This window comes from Amia ocellicauda, chromosome 23 (assembly GCF_036373705.1).
Source record: "Amia ocellicauda isolate fAmiCal2 chromosome 23, fAmiCal2.hap1, whole genome shotgun sequence".
NCBI lineage: Eukaryota > Metazoa > Chordata > Actinopteri > Amiiformes > Amiidae > Amia > Amia ocellicauda.
The window spans coordinates 21,303,792-21,319,818 of record NC_089872.1 but is presented as its reverse complement, the minus strand read 5'-3'; the positions used below and the strand labels follow the sequence as shown (position 1 = coordinate 21,319,818).

Sequence of the window (16,027 nt, the reverse complement as noted above, 5' to 3'; positions counted from 1 at the left end):
GACAGTTAACTGTATGCTTTTTCAAATGAAAATACAAATAAAAAGGGTCTTGGTCTTGTCTTTGGCATGTTAATACATTAAGCTTGTATCTCTGGCCATCAGTTTCAGTGCCAGGCTGTTTCTCACGGACCATCAGCGCAGGGCCTGGCGGCTCATTTTCTTCCCATTACAGCGAGCGCACTGGTAATGAGTGCGGTGCCCTTCGCCAGCTCATCTCCTCCGCTGGGACTGAGCTCCACTCCAGCCGTCTCCCAGCGTGACCGATCCACTCGGAGCGGACGCAGATGAACGACTTCCTGCTCTCCATCCTCTCTGGCTCTTTGGAGTGAGGGATGTGCCGCCGCCATCCAAAGCACAAAGCCCATTGTAAATAGCTACACCATTACTCTCTCTCTCTCATCCCTCTGTAATGGATGCCCAGCTTACTCAGCAGCCACTGAGTTCATCACAGAGGAATCTCACCAAGGCATCTTTAAAATGGCAACAGTTTCACTGAGCTTCATTTTATGTATTCAGCCTTTGATAGACTCTATTTAACCAGTGGGCAAAGACCGTGTAGAGCAGATATCTCATTTACAACGATGACCTGGGAAACACTTTTGCGCCGAGGCTGGGAGAGATCAGTGTCTGTGACCTCGGCACACATTTCTAAAATCACTGCTCCACAAACATCTATTAACACATTTTTAGCCTTTCTCCAGTCATCCTGGGGGTTTCCTGTAGTGACTAAATCCCTGTTCATCCCCAGGCAGGCTGAGCACGTTCCACCCCAGCCCTGGCACAGGTATTTCACATTTAAATTAATATTAATCCTGCTGAAAGGAAGAATGCTTTTCTTCAGCGACCTGCACACTCTGCAGCCGAGCTCCCTGTCATAAATATGATGCATGATATCTGAGAAATCAACGCATGTGTATGTTTCTGAAAACAGAAAGGTCTGGAGCGGACAAACAAAGAACAGTTTGTGCAAATAAATTAGAAATGTAATTACCGGGTTGGCCAGCACTACAAGGGCTTTTCCCGAGTCTTCATTCAGAGCTTCATTTGGAGATTCAGTATTTTCCCTTTGATGACAGAGCCGTTAAAACAGACCTGGCAGGAGGAAAGCAATTAATAAAATATCCTCCACTGGAGGCGGAAAACATTCCCATTCCTGTCTCTGCTCATTTTAAAGATCCTTCACATGGCCAGGGAATAGGCTTGTGAATTATCCTCTTCTGGTCCTAATGCACACTCAGGCAAAACTCATCTCAAAGTCTTTTTTTTTTAGTTAAAAATAAATGTATATGTAGATATTGTGATGTTTTGCTTTCTCATTTTTGGTTGTCACGTATCTGTGATCTGCTGAGGCTAATTCTGCAAAACAAGCCATGAAAACTAGTATTCAAACTTGAAAAACTTGTATGTAGGTTTCTGTAACAGCATTTTTTAAATCAAGGTTATCTTGCAAAGTAAAGGCATTCAGAATCAGACTGACTGGCTGCTGCTTTGTGCCTGCGGATGAGATGCCACGGGGCACCATTCGGCTCTACACCGCACCGGCCAACGGGACAAGCCTCGGGCAAGAGGGCATCGTTAAAAGCCCAGGACAAAGCATGCAAGCGAGGTCTCTACAGGGCAACAGGAGGCTGGAGGGGAGCTTATACTGTCGATGTGGCAGACTGGGATGGTGTCCCAGGGGTTGTGCTCGGACACAGCAGGCGTGTTCACCTGGGTTCCCACCTGGGTTGTGTGTGTTCCCTCTGTCAGCGCAATGCAGATCCTTTTAGATCCAGTATTTCATTTCAGCTTCCTTTCCTTTCCTTTCCTCCAGCCTGTGTTTGTGGTTTGGGTTCGCTCCACTCACAATCGCAATCTCTCTCAGTCTCACTCGTTCGTGTGCCCTTGAGGGAGAGACAGAGAGAGAGAGAGAGAGAGAGAGAGAGAGAGAGAGAGAGAGAGAGACGGAGAGAGGGAGGATGAGCACAACTTTCTTTTATAAAGTAATCACAAGCCCTGGGTCAGGAGCTGGAGCACACTGGGTTCTGCAGTGACACTCATCTCAGTGCCCGGGGGGGGCTGCCAAACGGTTTATTTTAATGTCTATCCGGAAATTGTGTAACTTTGTGTTGCTGCTGTCGTTTCTTTTCGTTTGTGGCTGCAGCTGAATCACCACTCGTTATCGCATAAGGCGCAGAAGAGGGTGTATCTGCACTGTTTGGCAGCGAGCAGACAGACAGCTCTGCTGCACCCGAAACACGCTGCCCAGCTGGAGATGCTACAGTGACGGAGCAGAAACCCACTGGCCGCGCAGCTGCTCTCTCTCCGGGGGGCTCCCGCAGCTGCTCTTGCGCTCTCATCCCGCAGGAGATGCTCCGGCCAGGACCGGCCGCCGGCGTGGCTGTGCTCGCCCTGTGCGCCGCCCTGTGCGCCGCCCTGCAGGTGTGCGTCTCCGCGCTGCCCTTCACCTGCCCGGGCATCTGCCGCTGCGGCCGGGACTCGCTGAGCTGCACCCGGGCCACCCAGCTCGCCTCCACCGGGGACTTCTCCCACACCGCCAGCCTGTAAGTGCCCTGGGGATGGTCAAACTACAGCAGAGAGAGAGGGAGAGAGATTGTTGTACTCAAATTCACCCTAAAAATGAAGTTATCGACACTGCAAGGCTGCCTGAACCGATAGCCTAATTGTGACACAACTGTCATCTGTGTGTGTGTACTTCCTAGACAGAGCATTACAGATAGCGCGGTTATATAGTGTCCTACTTTTTAATTACATGATATATGTTTAGGGTTCTGTTTTCAGGATATATATATATATATATTTGTTTTTATATATTTAAAACTATATCTTGGCAATTATGATGGATAATCTTTAGTTAATTTGTTCAATTTGTTAATACGATCATGGTGGTGTAGTGATGCTTGTTTTTTTTTTTTTTGTTGGGCTAATAATTGCTCATCTTCAGAGCAGTTCACTGTCAGTTTGTCCGTTAAAATGCATTAAGTAATTTGCAGTTGTTTAGTTTGTGTGTGTGTGTGTGTGTGTGTGTGTGTGTGTGTGTGTGTTACTTTGTTTTTGTTTCATTTTGTCAAAATGTGTTCTAGACCCCCACACTGGGGATGTGTTAGAGACCCCCACACTGGGGATGTGTTAGAGACCCCCACACTGGGGCTGTTAGAGACCCCCACACTGGGGATGTGTTAGAGACCCCCACACTGGGGCTGTGTTAGAGACCCCCAGACTGGGGCTGTGTTAGAGACCCCCACACTGGGGCTGTGTTAAAGACCCCCACACTGGGGCTGTGTTAGAGACCCCCACACTGGGGCTGTTAGAGACCCCCACACTGGGGCTGTTAGAGACCCTCACACTGGGGCTGTGTTAGAGACCCCCACACTGGGGCTGTTAGAGACCCCCAGACTGGGGTTGTTAGAGACCCCCACACTGGGGCTGTGTTAAAGACCCCCACACTGGGGCTGTTAGAGACCCCCACACTGGGGATGTGTTAGAGACCCCCACACTGGGGCTGTTAGAGACCCTCACACTGGGGCTGTGTTAGAGACCCCCACACTGGGGCTGTGTTAAAGACCCCCACACTGGGGCTGTTAGAGACCCCCACACTGGGGCTGTTAGAGACCCTCACACTGGGGCTGTGTTAGAAACCCCCAGACTGGGGCTGTTAGAGACCCCCACACTGGGGTTGTTAGAGACCCCCACACTGGGGCTGTGTTAAAGACCCCCACACTGGGGCTGTTAGAGACCCCCACACTGGGGCTGTTAGAGACCCTCACACTGGGGCTGTGTTAGAAACCCCCAGACTGGGGCTGTTAGAGACCCCCACACTGGGGTTGTTAGAGACCCCCAGACTGGGGCTGTGTTAAAGACCCCCACACTGGGGCTGTTAGAGACCCCCACACTGGGGCTGTTAGAGACCCTCACACTGGGGCTGTTAGAGACCCCCAGACTGGGGTTGTTAGAGACCCCCAGACTGGGGCTGTGTTAAAGACCCCCACACTGGGGCTGTGTTAGAGACCCCCAGACTGGGGCTGTGTTAAAGACCCCCAGACTGGGGCTGTTAGAGACCCCCACACTGGGGCTGTTATAGACCCCCAGACTGGGGCTGTGTTAGAGACCCCCAGACTGGGGCTGTTAGAGACCCCCACACTGGGGCTGTGTTAGAGACCCCCACACTGGGGCTGTTAAAGACCCCCACACTGGGGCTGTGTTAAAGACCCCCACACTGGGGCTGTGTTAGAGACCCCCAGACTGGGGCTGTGTTAGAGACCCCCACACTGGGGCTGTGTTAAAGACCCCCACACTGGGGCTGTTAGAGACCCCCACACTGGGGCTGTGTTAGAGACCCCCACACTGGGGCTGTGTTAAAGACCCCCAGACTGGGGTTGTTAGAGACCCCCAGACTGGGGTTGTTAGAGACCCCCACACTGGGGCTGTGTTAAAGACCCCCACACTGGGGCTGTGTTAGAGACCCCCAGACTGGGGCTGTGTTAAAGACCCCCAGACTGGGGCTGTTAGAGACCCCCACACTGGGGCTGTTAGAGACCCCCAGACTGGGGCTGTTAGAGACCCTCACACTGGGGCTGTGTTAAAGACCCCCACACTGGGGCTGTTAGAGACCCCCACACTGGGGCTGTGTTAGAGACCCCCACACTGGGGCTGTGTTAGAGACCCCCAGACTGGGGCTGTTAGAGACCCCCACACTGGGGCTGTGTTAGAGACCCCCACACTGGGGCTGTTAGAGACCCCCAGACTGGGGCTGTGTTAGAGACCCCCACACTGGGGCTGTTAAAGACCCCCACACAGGGGCTGTGTTAAAGACCCCCAGACTGGGGCTGTTAGAGACCCCCACACTGGGGCTGTGTTAGAGACCCCCACACTGGGGCTGTGTTAGAGACCCCCACACTGGGGCTGTTAAAGACCCCCACACTGGGGCTGTGTTAGAGACCCCCACACTGGGGCTGTTAGAGACCCCCAGACTGGGGCTGTGTTAGAGAACCCCAGACTGGGGCTGTTAGAGACCCCCACACTGGGGCTGTTAGAGACCCCCAGACTGGGGCTGTGTTAGAGAACCCCAGACTGGGGCTGTTAAAGACCCCCACACTGGGGCTGTGTTAGAGACCCCCAGACTGGGGCTGTGTTAGAGACCCCCACACTGGGGCTGTGTTAGAGACCCCCAGACTGGGGCTGTGTTAAAGACCCCCACACTGGGGCTGTTAGAGACCCCCAGACTGGGGCTGTGTTAAAGACCCCCACACTGGGGCTGTGTTAGAGACCCCCACACTGGGGCTGTGTTAGAGAACCCCAGACTGGGGCTGTTAAAGACCCCCACACTGGGGCTGTGTTAGAGACCCCCACACTGGGGCTGTGTTAGAGAACCCCAGACTGGGGCTGTTAAAGACCCCCACACTGGGGCTGTGTTAGAGACCCCCACACTGGGGCTGTGTTAGAGACCCCCACACTGGGGCTGTGTTAGAGAACCCCAGACTGGGGCTGTTAAAGACCCCCACACTGGGGCTGTGTTAGAGACCCCCACACTGGGGCTGTGTTAGAGAACCCCAGACTGGGGCTGTTAAAGACCCCCACACTGGGGCTGTGTTAGAGACCCCCACACTGGGGCTGTGTTAGAGACCCCCACACTGGGGCTGTGTTAGAGAACCCCAGACTGGGGCTGTTAAAGACCCCCACACTGGGGCTGTGTTAGAGACCCCCACACTGGGGCTGTGTTAGAGAACCCCAGACTGGGGCTGTTAAAGACCCCCACACTGGGGCTGTTAAAGACCCCCACACTGGGGCTGTTAGAGACCCCAATACTGCCTGGAATGACATGAATCGACACTCAACATCTACCAAATGTGTTAAAGACGGTCATAAATTAGTATTTTCTTTAAAAATAATCCGTTGATGATATTAAACCTAGAAAGAGCAGGAGTCGCTGTCGTGGTCTTTGTGTTTGTCTTCCACACACCCACCCACACACACACACACACACACACAATTAAATTGATATAAATTAGCCTATATTAGCCAATTAGAGGCTAATTGACATTCACATGCATGCTGTACAACACTTGGCTTTTCTTTACCTTGATAGTTTACACATTTAAGTAATTATTATTTTAAAACTGCTTAATTAGCCCTGACGACTGTAATCATCCACTTTATGATTAGTTCTGTAGTAAAAGAATACTCTCATCACTTCTCAGTCTGTCACTGAAGTCAGTGATTAAAGAGTTGTGACATGTGACTGTCCTATGTGACACACCCCCGTTTCTTCATTTTAATTAACAAGACTATCAATCCCTAATATTTAAAGTTTGGTGTTAAACGTTTTTCTGGATATGGAGGTTAATTTAGTGTAATAAGAATTGTTCATTAAATTTCTCTATCGATGATTTATTTCTTTATTTGACAAACCAGAGAAGAGTCCAGTAGAAACCAATGGAGTGGCAGTCAGTCCATTTTCTCTTTTCACTCTCTCTGTTTTCCTTCTTGTTTCGGTGCTCTTCTAGAAGACTAACCCATCTTCCGCTGCAAGAGATCCCTGGCAGGGCCTTCAGTGAGCTGATCAACATCTCCCGGATGTGAGTGTTACTGTCACCCAATCCCCCCCGCTCCAGTTCTCTTTAGAGGTGTGCGGGGCTCTCTCTGCCTCTGCACCCTCATCCCGACACTTTGTGTTTTTCATGCACCCTTCTCCTTTTATAGTGTAAAATACCCGCATGTCTCCGGGTGGTGTGGAAAGGCTGTGAAAATGTTTGTAAAGTTAAACACACAGAGGGGGCCGATATAAAGCGCTCTCGCACCGCTCCTTATTGAGGCTAGCTAGAGAAATACACGTTGGCACCACCGGTTGTGTATTTGCCTCTTCCTTGTGTGATCTTGGCAGGAAACAAGGGTCTCAAAACCAATATGTGTAGCTGAGGTTTTAATACTCCGGTGGGGCCTAATAAAACAAACACAGGCTCCGTGCCACTCGAGAAAGACCAAGTTAAATATCGTCTATATGGAGGCAGCTCTTGTATAATTCATCGCACAAATGAACTCATTATGCAGTTTTGACAAGAACAGCACAAACACGTCGGAGCCGTTTTCGCCTCTGGTGACAATCCCGAATAAAGGCATCAAAAGACACATTGTCTCGGGGAAGTCGGCGAAGTGCATTTTTCATTTAAATTAGAAAATGTCCTTATCCATTCACAGAAACAAAAGGCAAACAATTGTACAAGAACAGCAAATTGTTAATATGCGCACGAGAACAAAAGCAATTATTAAGAAGCCATTTATTAAGGCTGGCAGTGTGTGTCTTCTTTATTGTGTGTTACTAGAAAGTCGATGGGCCTCGGTTAGGAAATGACTCGGTTGTCTGCGCCAGTGTCTCGGACTGCCTTTTACCTCGAAACCGAAGTTGTGCTTCCCGAAGGAAACGCCACCCGTCGATCAAAGAGACGTACCAACACTACCACAACAGTTAGGAACAGCCCTCTTGTCTAGCTACCGAGTCGTTCATTTTCTCATGTTGCTTTTGGACGGTCAGTTAGTTTAGTTGTGCAGATAAAACCAACTCAGCTGTTTGTGTGTTTGAGGGTCATCTAAAGATCTGGAGGACAAGGTACTGGCACCTGTGAAGAATAGCTATAAATACCACGCGGGTAATTTGCACCTCAGCCCTTCTCGAATATTGCCAAGACGGGCAAGAGCTCCCGGAGAATAAAGTGGCACACAGCTGTATATCTGAGGATAATGGGAGTGCCTCTTCTCTGGCTTAGCTCTAACACATCGGGGCCACATTTTACATCTCCGTCGTGAAAGGAGGAGAGAATCACAGCCCTTAGACGCTGGCTGTGCCGTCGGCACCGCAGAGAGAAACTTCTGTAACTCGCTGTGAAAGTTAAAGGCAAAGTGAGGCTCAGACGGTCGGCCGTAATCACCCCGCCAGCCCTGTGGAATCTCATTATCGCGACAGCTGCGAATCAAAGCCCGTCTGGACGGAAATATGAAAATCCAATTTCCTCCCGTCCCTTAAATAGCATTTGCATTTCGCAAACACAGAATGAAAGGTTGTGTAATTAGAGAGAAAGCGCACATCTTAAAGACTGGTAATGAAGGCAGGCTGCGGGGGGAAATGTGAAATGAGGTTTGTGAAAGGAAGGGCCACCGTCTCGGGGGCCGCTGACGTCAGCAGTGTATGACTATTACAGCCGAGGTCGGGTCAGTCCTCTCACTCAGCCTGTTGACCTCCGAGTCGCCTCTCCTCTGGGAGACGCGTGCCCTGCGGAGAACAGGGCAGCAGGTCAGGGTCGAGGGACTTCCAGTCTGGAATATGTTCCTGAGGGTCTATTCATTCTGCGAGTTGTCGTCTATTGAGGAAAACATAAGTCTTTGTCGAAGGGTAGGGTACGTCGAGCAGAGGTTTGTTGCGTGTCACAGTATTGTATGCTTGTATATTTATGGTCCTACAATTGACAATAGTGACGCATACTGTGTGTTGTGTTTACGTAAGACCCCTTGAAATCAAAACATTATTCTCTGAACAGTTCAGTCTTTTTCCCCTTTTGTTTCTGTCAGTATAATTTCAGCTAGAGCTCCAGTTCTGGGTTTAAATCCTTTTTTGTGTTTATTTTTCACTTGTAACAGGACTCTTGCTTTAAGTGAATACTTGGTTAATTAAAATTCCGGTAATAGAACAAATTGGTTTAGAATGTAAGCTTCTGTAAAATAAATATAGACTCTAACCCTGTGCCAGGATGGTGTCTGATCAATTAATATGATCTCTCTCTCTCTCTCTCTCTCTCTCTCACAGTGAAATCACACAGAGTGACTCGATCAAAACGATCCAAGGACAGGCGTTCATTTCCCTGCCCAGCCTTTCTGAGATGTGAGTTTGGGCTTGAATTGACACAGATGTATCACTGACTAATCAATAATATTTATATATGTGCGAGTGTGTAACAGACAGATAAATATATATAGAAATGAAAGCACAGACTTTTCATTTCTTGTGGAACACAATGCTCTGCCGGGGTCTACTTGGGTCTCCTGTCTGATCTGTTTGTGTTCATGTTTCTGTCTTCTTCTTTGTCCTTCCTTGTGCTTGTAGCATGATACAGAACACAAAAAACCTGGTGGCTGTGGAGAAGGGGGCGTTCACCAACCTCACCAAGTTACGATACCTGTAAGAGTCACTGTGAGTCGTGTGTGAAAAGGGTCCATCTTTTTCAACGTTTTCATCCCAAACTAAGATGTCAGTGTTTGCTCATTTGTTGGCTCATTTCTGTGGCTGATATTTGGTCGGTCTCTGTGATCAGGGAGTCCTACACGCGGCACTGAGACGTGTGCTGTTGTTTCACTCTCGCCAGGAGCATCTGTAACACGGGGATCCGCGTGTTCCCCGACCTGACCACGATCGCCTCGCTGGAGTCCTACTTCTTCCTGTGAGTATACAGGGGACACGTCTCCCCACCAGGAGGCAGGGAATGGGGCGGGATGGAGCAGGGTCTCTGGAGAGGTGATAACTCCTCGGCCCTCCACCTTCAGTGCAGTCGACCCCCACGGGGGCCCCTCTGTCCAGCTCACAAGCCTCTCTCTCTCCAGGGAGCTAGGGGACAACATGCACATCTCCACGGTGCCGGCCAACGCCTTCCTGGGGATGACGCAGGAGTATTCTCTCATGTGAGTGACACGGTGGGGAGGGAAGCGGGAAAAACGCTGCAACGTTTCACCAGCAGTGCAGCGCAGATGGCGTGAGGAATGGAGATCTTCAGATTTTAAATTATGAGGCTGGCATCGAAAAATCACCAGAGCTGAAACGATTAGTGCAGCTCTGCCGTCAGTAAGAACATACGAACATCAGAGAGTGTCCAGTCGAGAGGAGGCCATTCGCCCCATCCTGCTCGTTTGGTGTCCATTAATAACTGAGTGATCAAGGATCCTATCCAGTGTTTTTGAATGTTCCCAAATTGTCTCTTCAGTCACATCGCTGGGGAGTTTATTCAGATTGTGACGCCTCTCTGAGTGTCAATGGGGGCAACTGTCAACGGAATCGGATCTTTACAGCAGACAAATACACCAAAAAAAAATAATAACCTGAACATGAACACATATATCTACAAATTGAAAATGACTGAAGTTTCATTGTCTGCTTCATTTTGAAAATGTGTTTCACAGGAACCTCTTTAAAAACGGATTTGAAGACATCCAGAGCCACGCGTTCAATGGGACTAAGGTGGATAAACTGTAAGTGTGTCTCGTTTTCTCTCCCTCTTTCTCTTCAGAACTTACCCTGACTGATAAATACTATTTTATTGAATTTAGTATTTTCCATTTTTCGTAAATAAAAACAATTCAGTTTTTAATGCTCATGATTAAAATCGTTAAAATATCAATCCTTAAAATCACTTAAAATTTTTAAAATCTGTGATTTTAACAAAGAACAAAACAATTAACTTCAAAATAAACGTGCCCAAAAAAACAAAACAAACGTGATAAAAGCAAAAAACTGCTCACCAACATAAAGGTCAAATACATTGAAAGTAACTGAAAATGCATTGAACAAAATAAAGAAACAATTAAAAAAGTAAAAATAAAAAACAAACAAAAAAAGTCCAATGCATTTAAAATTAAATCCAAAATGGTCAATGTATTTGACAAAAGAATATAACAAAACTTAAACCAAAAAACCCTAAACAGTGTGATTTAAAAACAACTAAATCTTTAAAAACAATTAAGATTCATTTTTAAAATCTTTTTTTAAAAACAATCATCCATAAAATCTTTAAAAGATCTTGGACTCGGGCTCCAGCAGGGGGAACTAACCGCCCCCTGACTGATAAAGCAATAACCCAGAGAGTGCTGTCAGTCTGGCTGCGTGGGTTTCATTTCAGCTCACACATCGATCTGCGGCCCAGACTCTTACCGCCTGTATCTCCGGGGACGGCAGCCACCAGTAATCAATGGCACATTATGTACTAGTAAATACAGCCCCTGAGACTAAACACTGATTGTGAGGCCGGTGCTTTTATTCTCGTTCTCCTCTCTGCCGCACACTCGCTGCGACGCGATTGGCTGAGCCTGGCTTTGTTTACAAATAACTCTTAAAGAGAGGAAGAGCTCCCTGTAAACGGACACTCGGCTGTTTTTACAGTACAGTTAAAATGCTGTGATCTTGACTGGAAAAACAGTGAAAAGTTGCCCCAATCTGGATATTTCCCAGCGTAGTTGGCCTACGTTTCCTGTCCACACTGATATACAATCTTGCCTCGCTTGGCCCCTGTGTTGCTATTATAGATACAGGTACTGATGTATGCATTTGACAGATTGTCTTACTATCAGAAATTGAACTGCTTTTAGAAGGAACTCCGAAATTACAATTCCAAAATGTAAACATCTATATCTGTTTTTCTTTTATAGAGTTCTGAAAGATAACAGATACCTGCGCAGGATCCACAGCGATGCCTTCAGTGGAGCCGAGGGACCCAGCATGCTGTGAGTTAGAGATGCTGTGGACCAGCTGTGGACCACCGAACACACGTCACACTCTCCCCATCCCTAACCACAGACACGACAGAGGTTTCGGACAAGTGGATATTGAGAGCACCAGCTTCATTACATTAATACATTAAATACATTCATACATACTGGACATGCTTTGTGGTGACAGTTTGGGGAAATAAAAACAAGATGCCTCTCAAAAGTATTCGGAGTCACTGTCCTTCTGTCCTTTCACTCCAGAAATGAAGACGTAAAACTGTCCCTCCAGAACCTGCCCCACAAACACAGCCCCATCTGTCACCCCTCGACAATTCATTCCACCCCAGTGAATACGTCTCTGTCTTATCAGCAGTACTGGTTACTCTGTAAATATTACCGGACTCCTATTTTTCTGTCAGTGTTGGGCAGTGTCTGTGTGTGTGTGTGTAGTAGTCCGCTCTCACCCTTCCGCCTGTCTTGCAGGGACGTCTCCTCCACGGCGCTGCACTCGCTCCCGGCCCGGGGGCTGCAGGGGGTGCGGGTGCTGACGGCGCGCTCCGCCCACGCCCTGAAGACGCTCCCTCCCCTCGACAGCTTCCTGTCCCTGCAGGAGGCGCAGCTCACCTACCCCAGCCACTGCTGCGCCTTCACCAACTGGCACGCACACCGGGAGTAAGTGGGACCGGCGCACGCGTCCGGGCAGCGGAGACGGGCCCCTGTCCCCATCCCACCCCGTCCGTCTGTCCATTGTTGTGCAGGCAGAGTCACTTCTAATTTGTGTTGGGACCCAGGAAGAGGTTCAGAGAGCTGCAAGTTCAGTGCGCCATATTTACCACCTTAGAAAACCTTATTTTACTCCTGAGAAATACACACAACATACTCTGCTCTGGGGAGTTCGGTGAATCACACACAATGAAGATTTAAGACTGGATGGTGTCTGCGTTGCGTTTTCTAAACATTACAGTGCCCAACTCCACTTCAGATGCTAAAACACACTGCGCTGGAGATCCAGAGCGAATGGAGTTGATAAACTCGTTTCCAGTTGTCCCCGTATATCTTTCCTTTGTTTCCCTCCTCAAGACACTTTATGGGTTTATCAGTCGAGTTATTTTTAGATCCACCGTCTGAGGAAACCCGTCTGTGCTTTAATGTAGGTCCATGTGCGATTAACTTAAGCCGCTGCTAAAGGAGGTGTAGTTTTAATAGCATTGCTAAATTATTCCTCCTCTGATGTTCTGTGTTGTCTCTCTGGAGTGGCTTCATCAGGAGGAAAATAAAAGGGGGGGAAAAAGACTGAGAAAGCTTTAATTTCCTCTCATAACAGCCTCACTACCCCCAGACCTGAAACGATGGTAGAATGTGGTTAGGAAGAAGACAATTCATTTTCACACTTATAATGAGAAATATGCGCTTCTCTCCACCCTTGTGGGGAGGAAAGGATTCTGTATGGTTTAAAAATAGAAAAAGATACCTGAACCCAGATAAGCACTAGTGTACTGATTATCTGTGTGAGAGACAAAGGAGGGGAGACTTTATTTAAATATATTTACAGACTGAGATTCATGTTGTATTATCTTTCTAACGTTTCTCTTCCTGGACGTCCCCAGAGACAGCTCCTTCCTGGGGGCGTTTGTGAACCTCACCAGGCCGTGCCCGAGCGACAAGAGGCAGGAGGACGCGTAAGTCATTTGCACGTCTTGTGTACATAGTGCCACCAGTCGACAATACAATAAAATAAACGTGAGGGGGAGAGGGGGACAGCTCATTACTGTAAAGAGTTTCCAAGATGTTCTTTCGTGCAATCAACACAGCATTCCTCAGACCTGCAGCGGCCGCCCCCACCGCCCGCTGCCTGTGGGAGAGAAACATTGGCATCTCTGAGAAGAACCAGTCAGGGCTGTGTGTGGTCCACAAATTAGTTCAACACAGAGGGAGGCTTTTGCTTTATTGCTCTAGGAACAGATTATGGTTTTACACTGGACAGACACTAGTATTATTCTGTAGTACCAGAACTTTTCACACGGGTTATTTAGAGGAGCCCATTCGCCCCATCGTGCTCGTTTGGTGTCCATTAATAACTAAGTGATCAAGGATCCTATCCAGTCTGTTTTTGAATGTTCCCAAATTGTCTCTTCAGCCACATCGCTGGGAGTTTGTTCAGATTGTGACGCCTCTCTGTGTGAAGAAGTGTCTCCTGTTTTCTGTCTTGAATGCCTTGAAGCCCAATTTCCATTTGTGTCCCCGGGTGCGTGTGTCCCTGCTGATCTGGAAAAGCTCCTCTGGTTTGATGTGGTCGATGCCTTTCATGATTTTGAAGATTTGAATCAAGTCCCCACGTAGTCTCCTCTGTTCCAGGGTGAAAGGCTCAGTCCCCTTAGTGTCTCTGGACACTAAACACATGAATGCCCTGTCCTCCTGGCCTGCCCTCTCTCCCCATCACTGTACTCTATCTGCCCTCAGGTACCCTTCTGACAGCGGCCTGATGTATCCCGAGGACAGCAGCGATGTATACGACATCGATTTCCACTACCCTGACCTGGACCTGTGCGTCACCAACGTGCTCATCCGCTGCACCCCGGAGCCGGACGCCTTCAACCCCTGCGAGGATATCCTGGGCTTCGGCTTCCTGAGAGCCGCCATCTGGATCATCGCCCTGTTCGCCGTGGCCGGGAACGCATTGGTGCTGCTGGTGCTGCTGACCAGCCGCTACAAGCTCACGGTGCAGCGCTTCCTCATGTGCCACCTGGCCTTCGCCGACCTGTGCATGGGCGTCTACCTGCTGCTGATCGCCTGCATCGACTACCGCTCTCAGCACCAGTACTACAACCACGCCATCGACTGGCAGACGGGCGCCGGCTGTGGCGCGGCGGGCTTCCTCACCGTGTTCGCCAGCGAGCTGTCGGTCTACACACTCACCGCCGTCACGCTGGAGCGCTGGCACACCATCACCTACGCCATGCAGCTGGACCGCAAGCTGCGCCTGCGCCACGCCGCCGCCGTCATGGTGGGGGGCTGGGCCTCGGCGCTGCTGCTGGCTGTGCTGCCCCTCTGCGGCGTGAGCAGCTACGCCAAGGTGAGCATGTGCCTGCCCATGGACATCGACTCGGCGCCGGCGCAGGGCTACGTCATCGCCCTGCTGCTCCTCAACGTGGTGGCCTTCACGGTCGTCTGCACCTGCTACGTGCGCATCTACCTGACCGTGCGCAACCCCGCGCTCTGCACCAAGCACAGCGACGCCACCATCGCCAAGCGCATGGCCGTGCTCATCTTCACCGACTTCCTGTGCATGGCGCCCATCTCCTTCTTCGCCATCTCGGCTGCGCTGAAGCTGCCCCTCATCACCGTCAGCCACTCCAAGATCCTGCTGGTGCTCTTCTACCCCATCAACTCCTGCGCCAACCCCTTCCTGTACGCCTTGTTCACCCGGGCCTTCCGCCGGGACGTGCTGAGCCGGTTAGGCTGCTGCCGGGCGCGCGCCGACCTCTACCGCACGCGCTGCCTCTCGGTGCGGAAGGTGCCGAACGCCAGCTCCCAGACAAGTGCCAACAAGAGCTCCCAGCCCATCCTCAGCCTGACGCCCTTCGCCCACCCCTGCCCCCCCGAGAAGAACCCGGACGGGCACTACTGCAAACCGCCCTTACGGACCATCTGAGCCGGGGATCGTGCCGGAGAACCGACGGTCGCTGAGCCCCTCGGATATCAGGGAATTTAAACATATGGAGATTCTTTTCATATGCAAAACAAACACACAGACATTTTGCTTTTTAAAAACAAGTTTATGAAGAAAATATTGGCAGTGGAATGAATAGGAGATACCCCGGGTGCTGGTTTAATAAACACGATCACATTTTGTTCTGTATTTTTGTAATAAAGTCAAACTAAAGATAAACAATCTTCCCCTGTACATCATTTCCTCACCAGCTGATGGGTGTTAATGCGTTTTCCTCCACATCATTCCGTTCAGACTCGAGGACTATCGTTCAACAAGGCGCCCAATTTCATTTCCAGCTAAACGACTTCGCACCCGCGCTGCAGGTTGCTCGGGTCGGTGCTTTTTTGATCCTATCTGTCCAGGTTTACATGATATCATGTCAATGAACAGATCATCTTAACCCGCGATAAATTATCCTCCAGACATGGACCCTGAACAGGCCGGGCTCGTGAAACTGAACACAGAACTACTCGAACGCGTGTCATCAGCGCCGCATGAGAACATCTTGACTCGGCTTCTTGAAAACGGCTTCATTAAAATACACACTTTTAAACTAATCGGTTTCACTGCTGGTGAGGGGGGCCGGGTTAGCGGTGATGCTGGGAAGGAGACGCCCACGCTGACAGCCGAGACTGCATCTTTCTCGTCACAAAAACATTTCTGCCCAGCGTGGCATCTCTGCGTTTTATTAACACCCTCAGTGAACCTCCTCCCTCGACAGGACATAAACTGGACAGCTGCTCGTTGGGCAACTACAGGGTTTTGTATTTTGAGACTATACATTTATATGAAACTCTGATTCAGATATAAGGTGTGCTTCTAAAGAAATAAAACACAAGTGTACTTATTCACAGA

The 16,027-nt window shown here is 49.5% G+C and overlaps 1 protein-coding gene across 2 annotated transcripts; it reads left to right on the top strand.

The window, feature by feature from the left end:
- The first annotated feature begins 1,345 nt into the window (after positions 1–1,345).
- On the top strand, positions 1,346–15,993 carry LOC136718804 (lutropin-choriogonadotropic hormone receptor). Of its 2 annotated transcripts, XM_066696548.1 has the most exons (11): positions 1,347–2,543; positions 6,504–6,575; positions 8,795–8,869; positions 9,092–9,166; positions 9,351–9,425; positions 9,586–9,663; positions 10,159–10,227; positions 11,401–11,475; positions 11,944–12,132; positions 13,068–13,139; positions 13,921–15,993. In XM_066696548.1, exons 1-11 carry the CDS (start codon positions 2,350–2,352, stop codon positions 15,110–15,112), a joined length of 2,166 nt encoding a protein of 721 aa, XP_066552645.1. In that variant the 5' UTR covers positions 1,347–2,349; the 3' UTR covers positions 15,113–15,993. The 2 variants fall into 2 exon arrangements, with proteins under 2 accessions (XP_066552646.1, XP_066552645.1); XM_066696549.1 differs by lacking the exon at positions 9,092–9,166 and having other exon boundaries at positions 1,346–2,543.
- Positions 15,994–16,027: the final 34 nt, after the last annotated feature.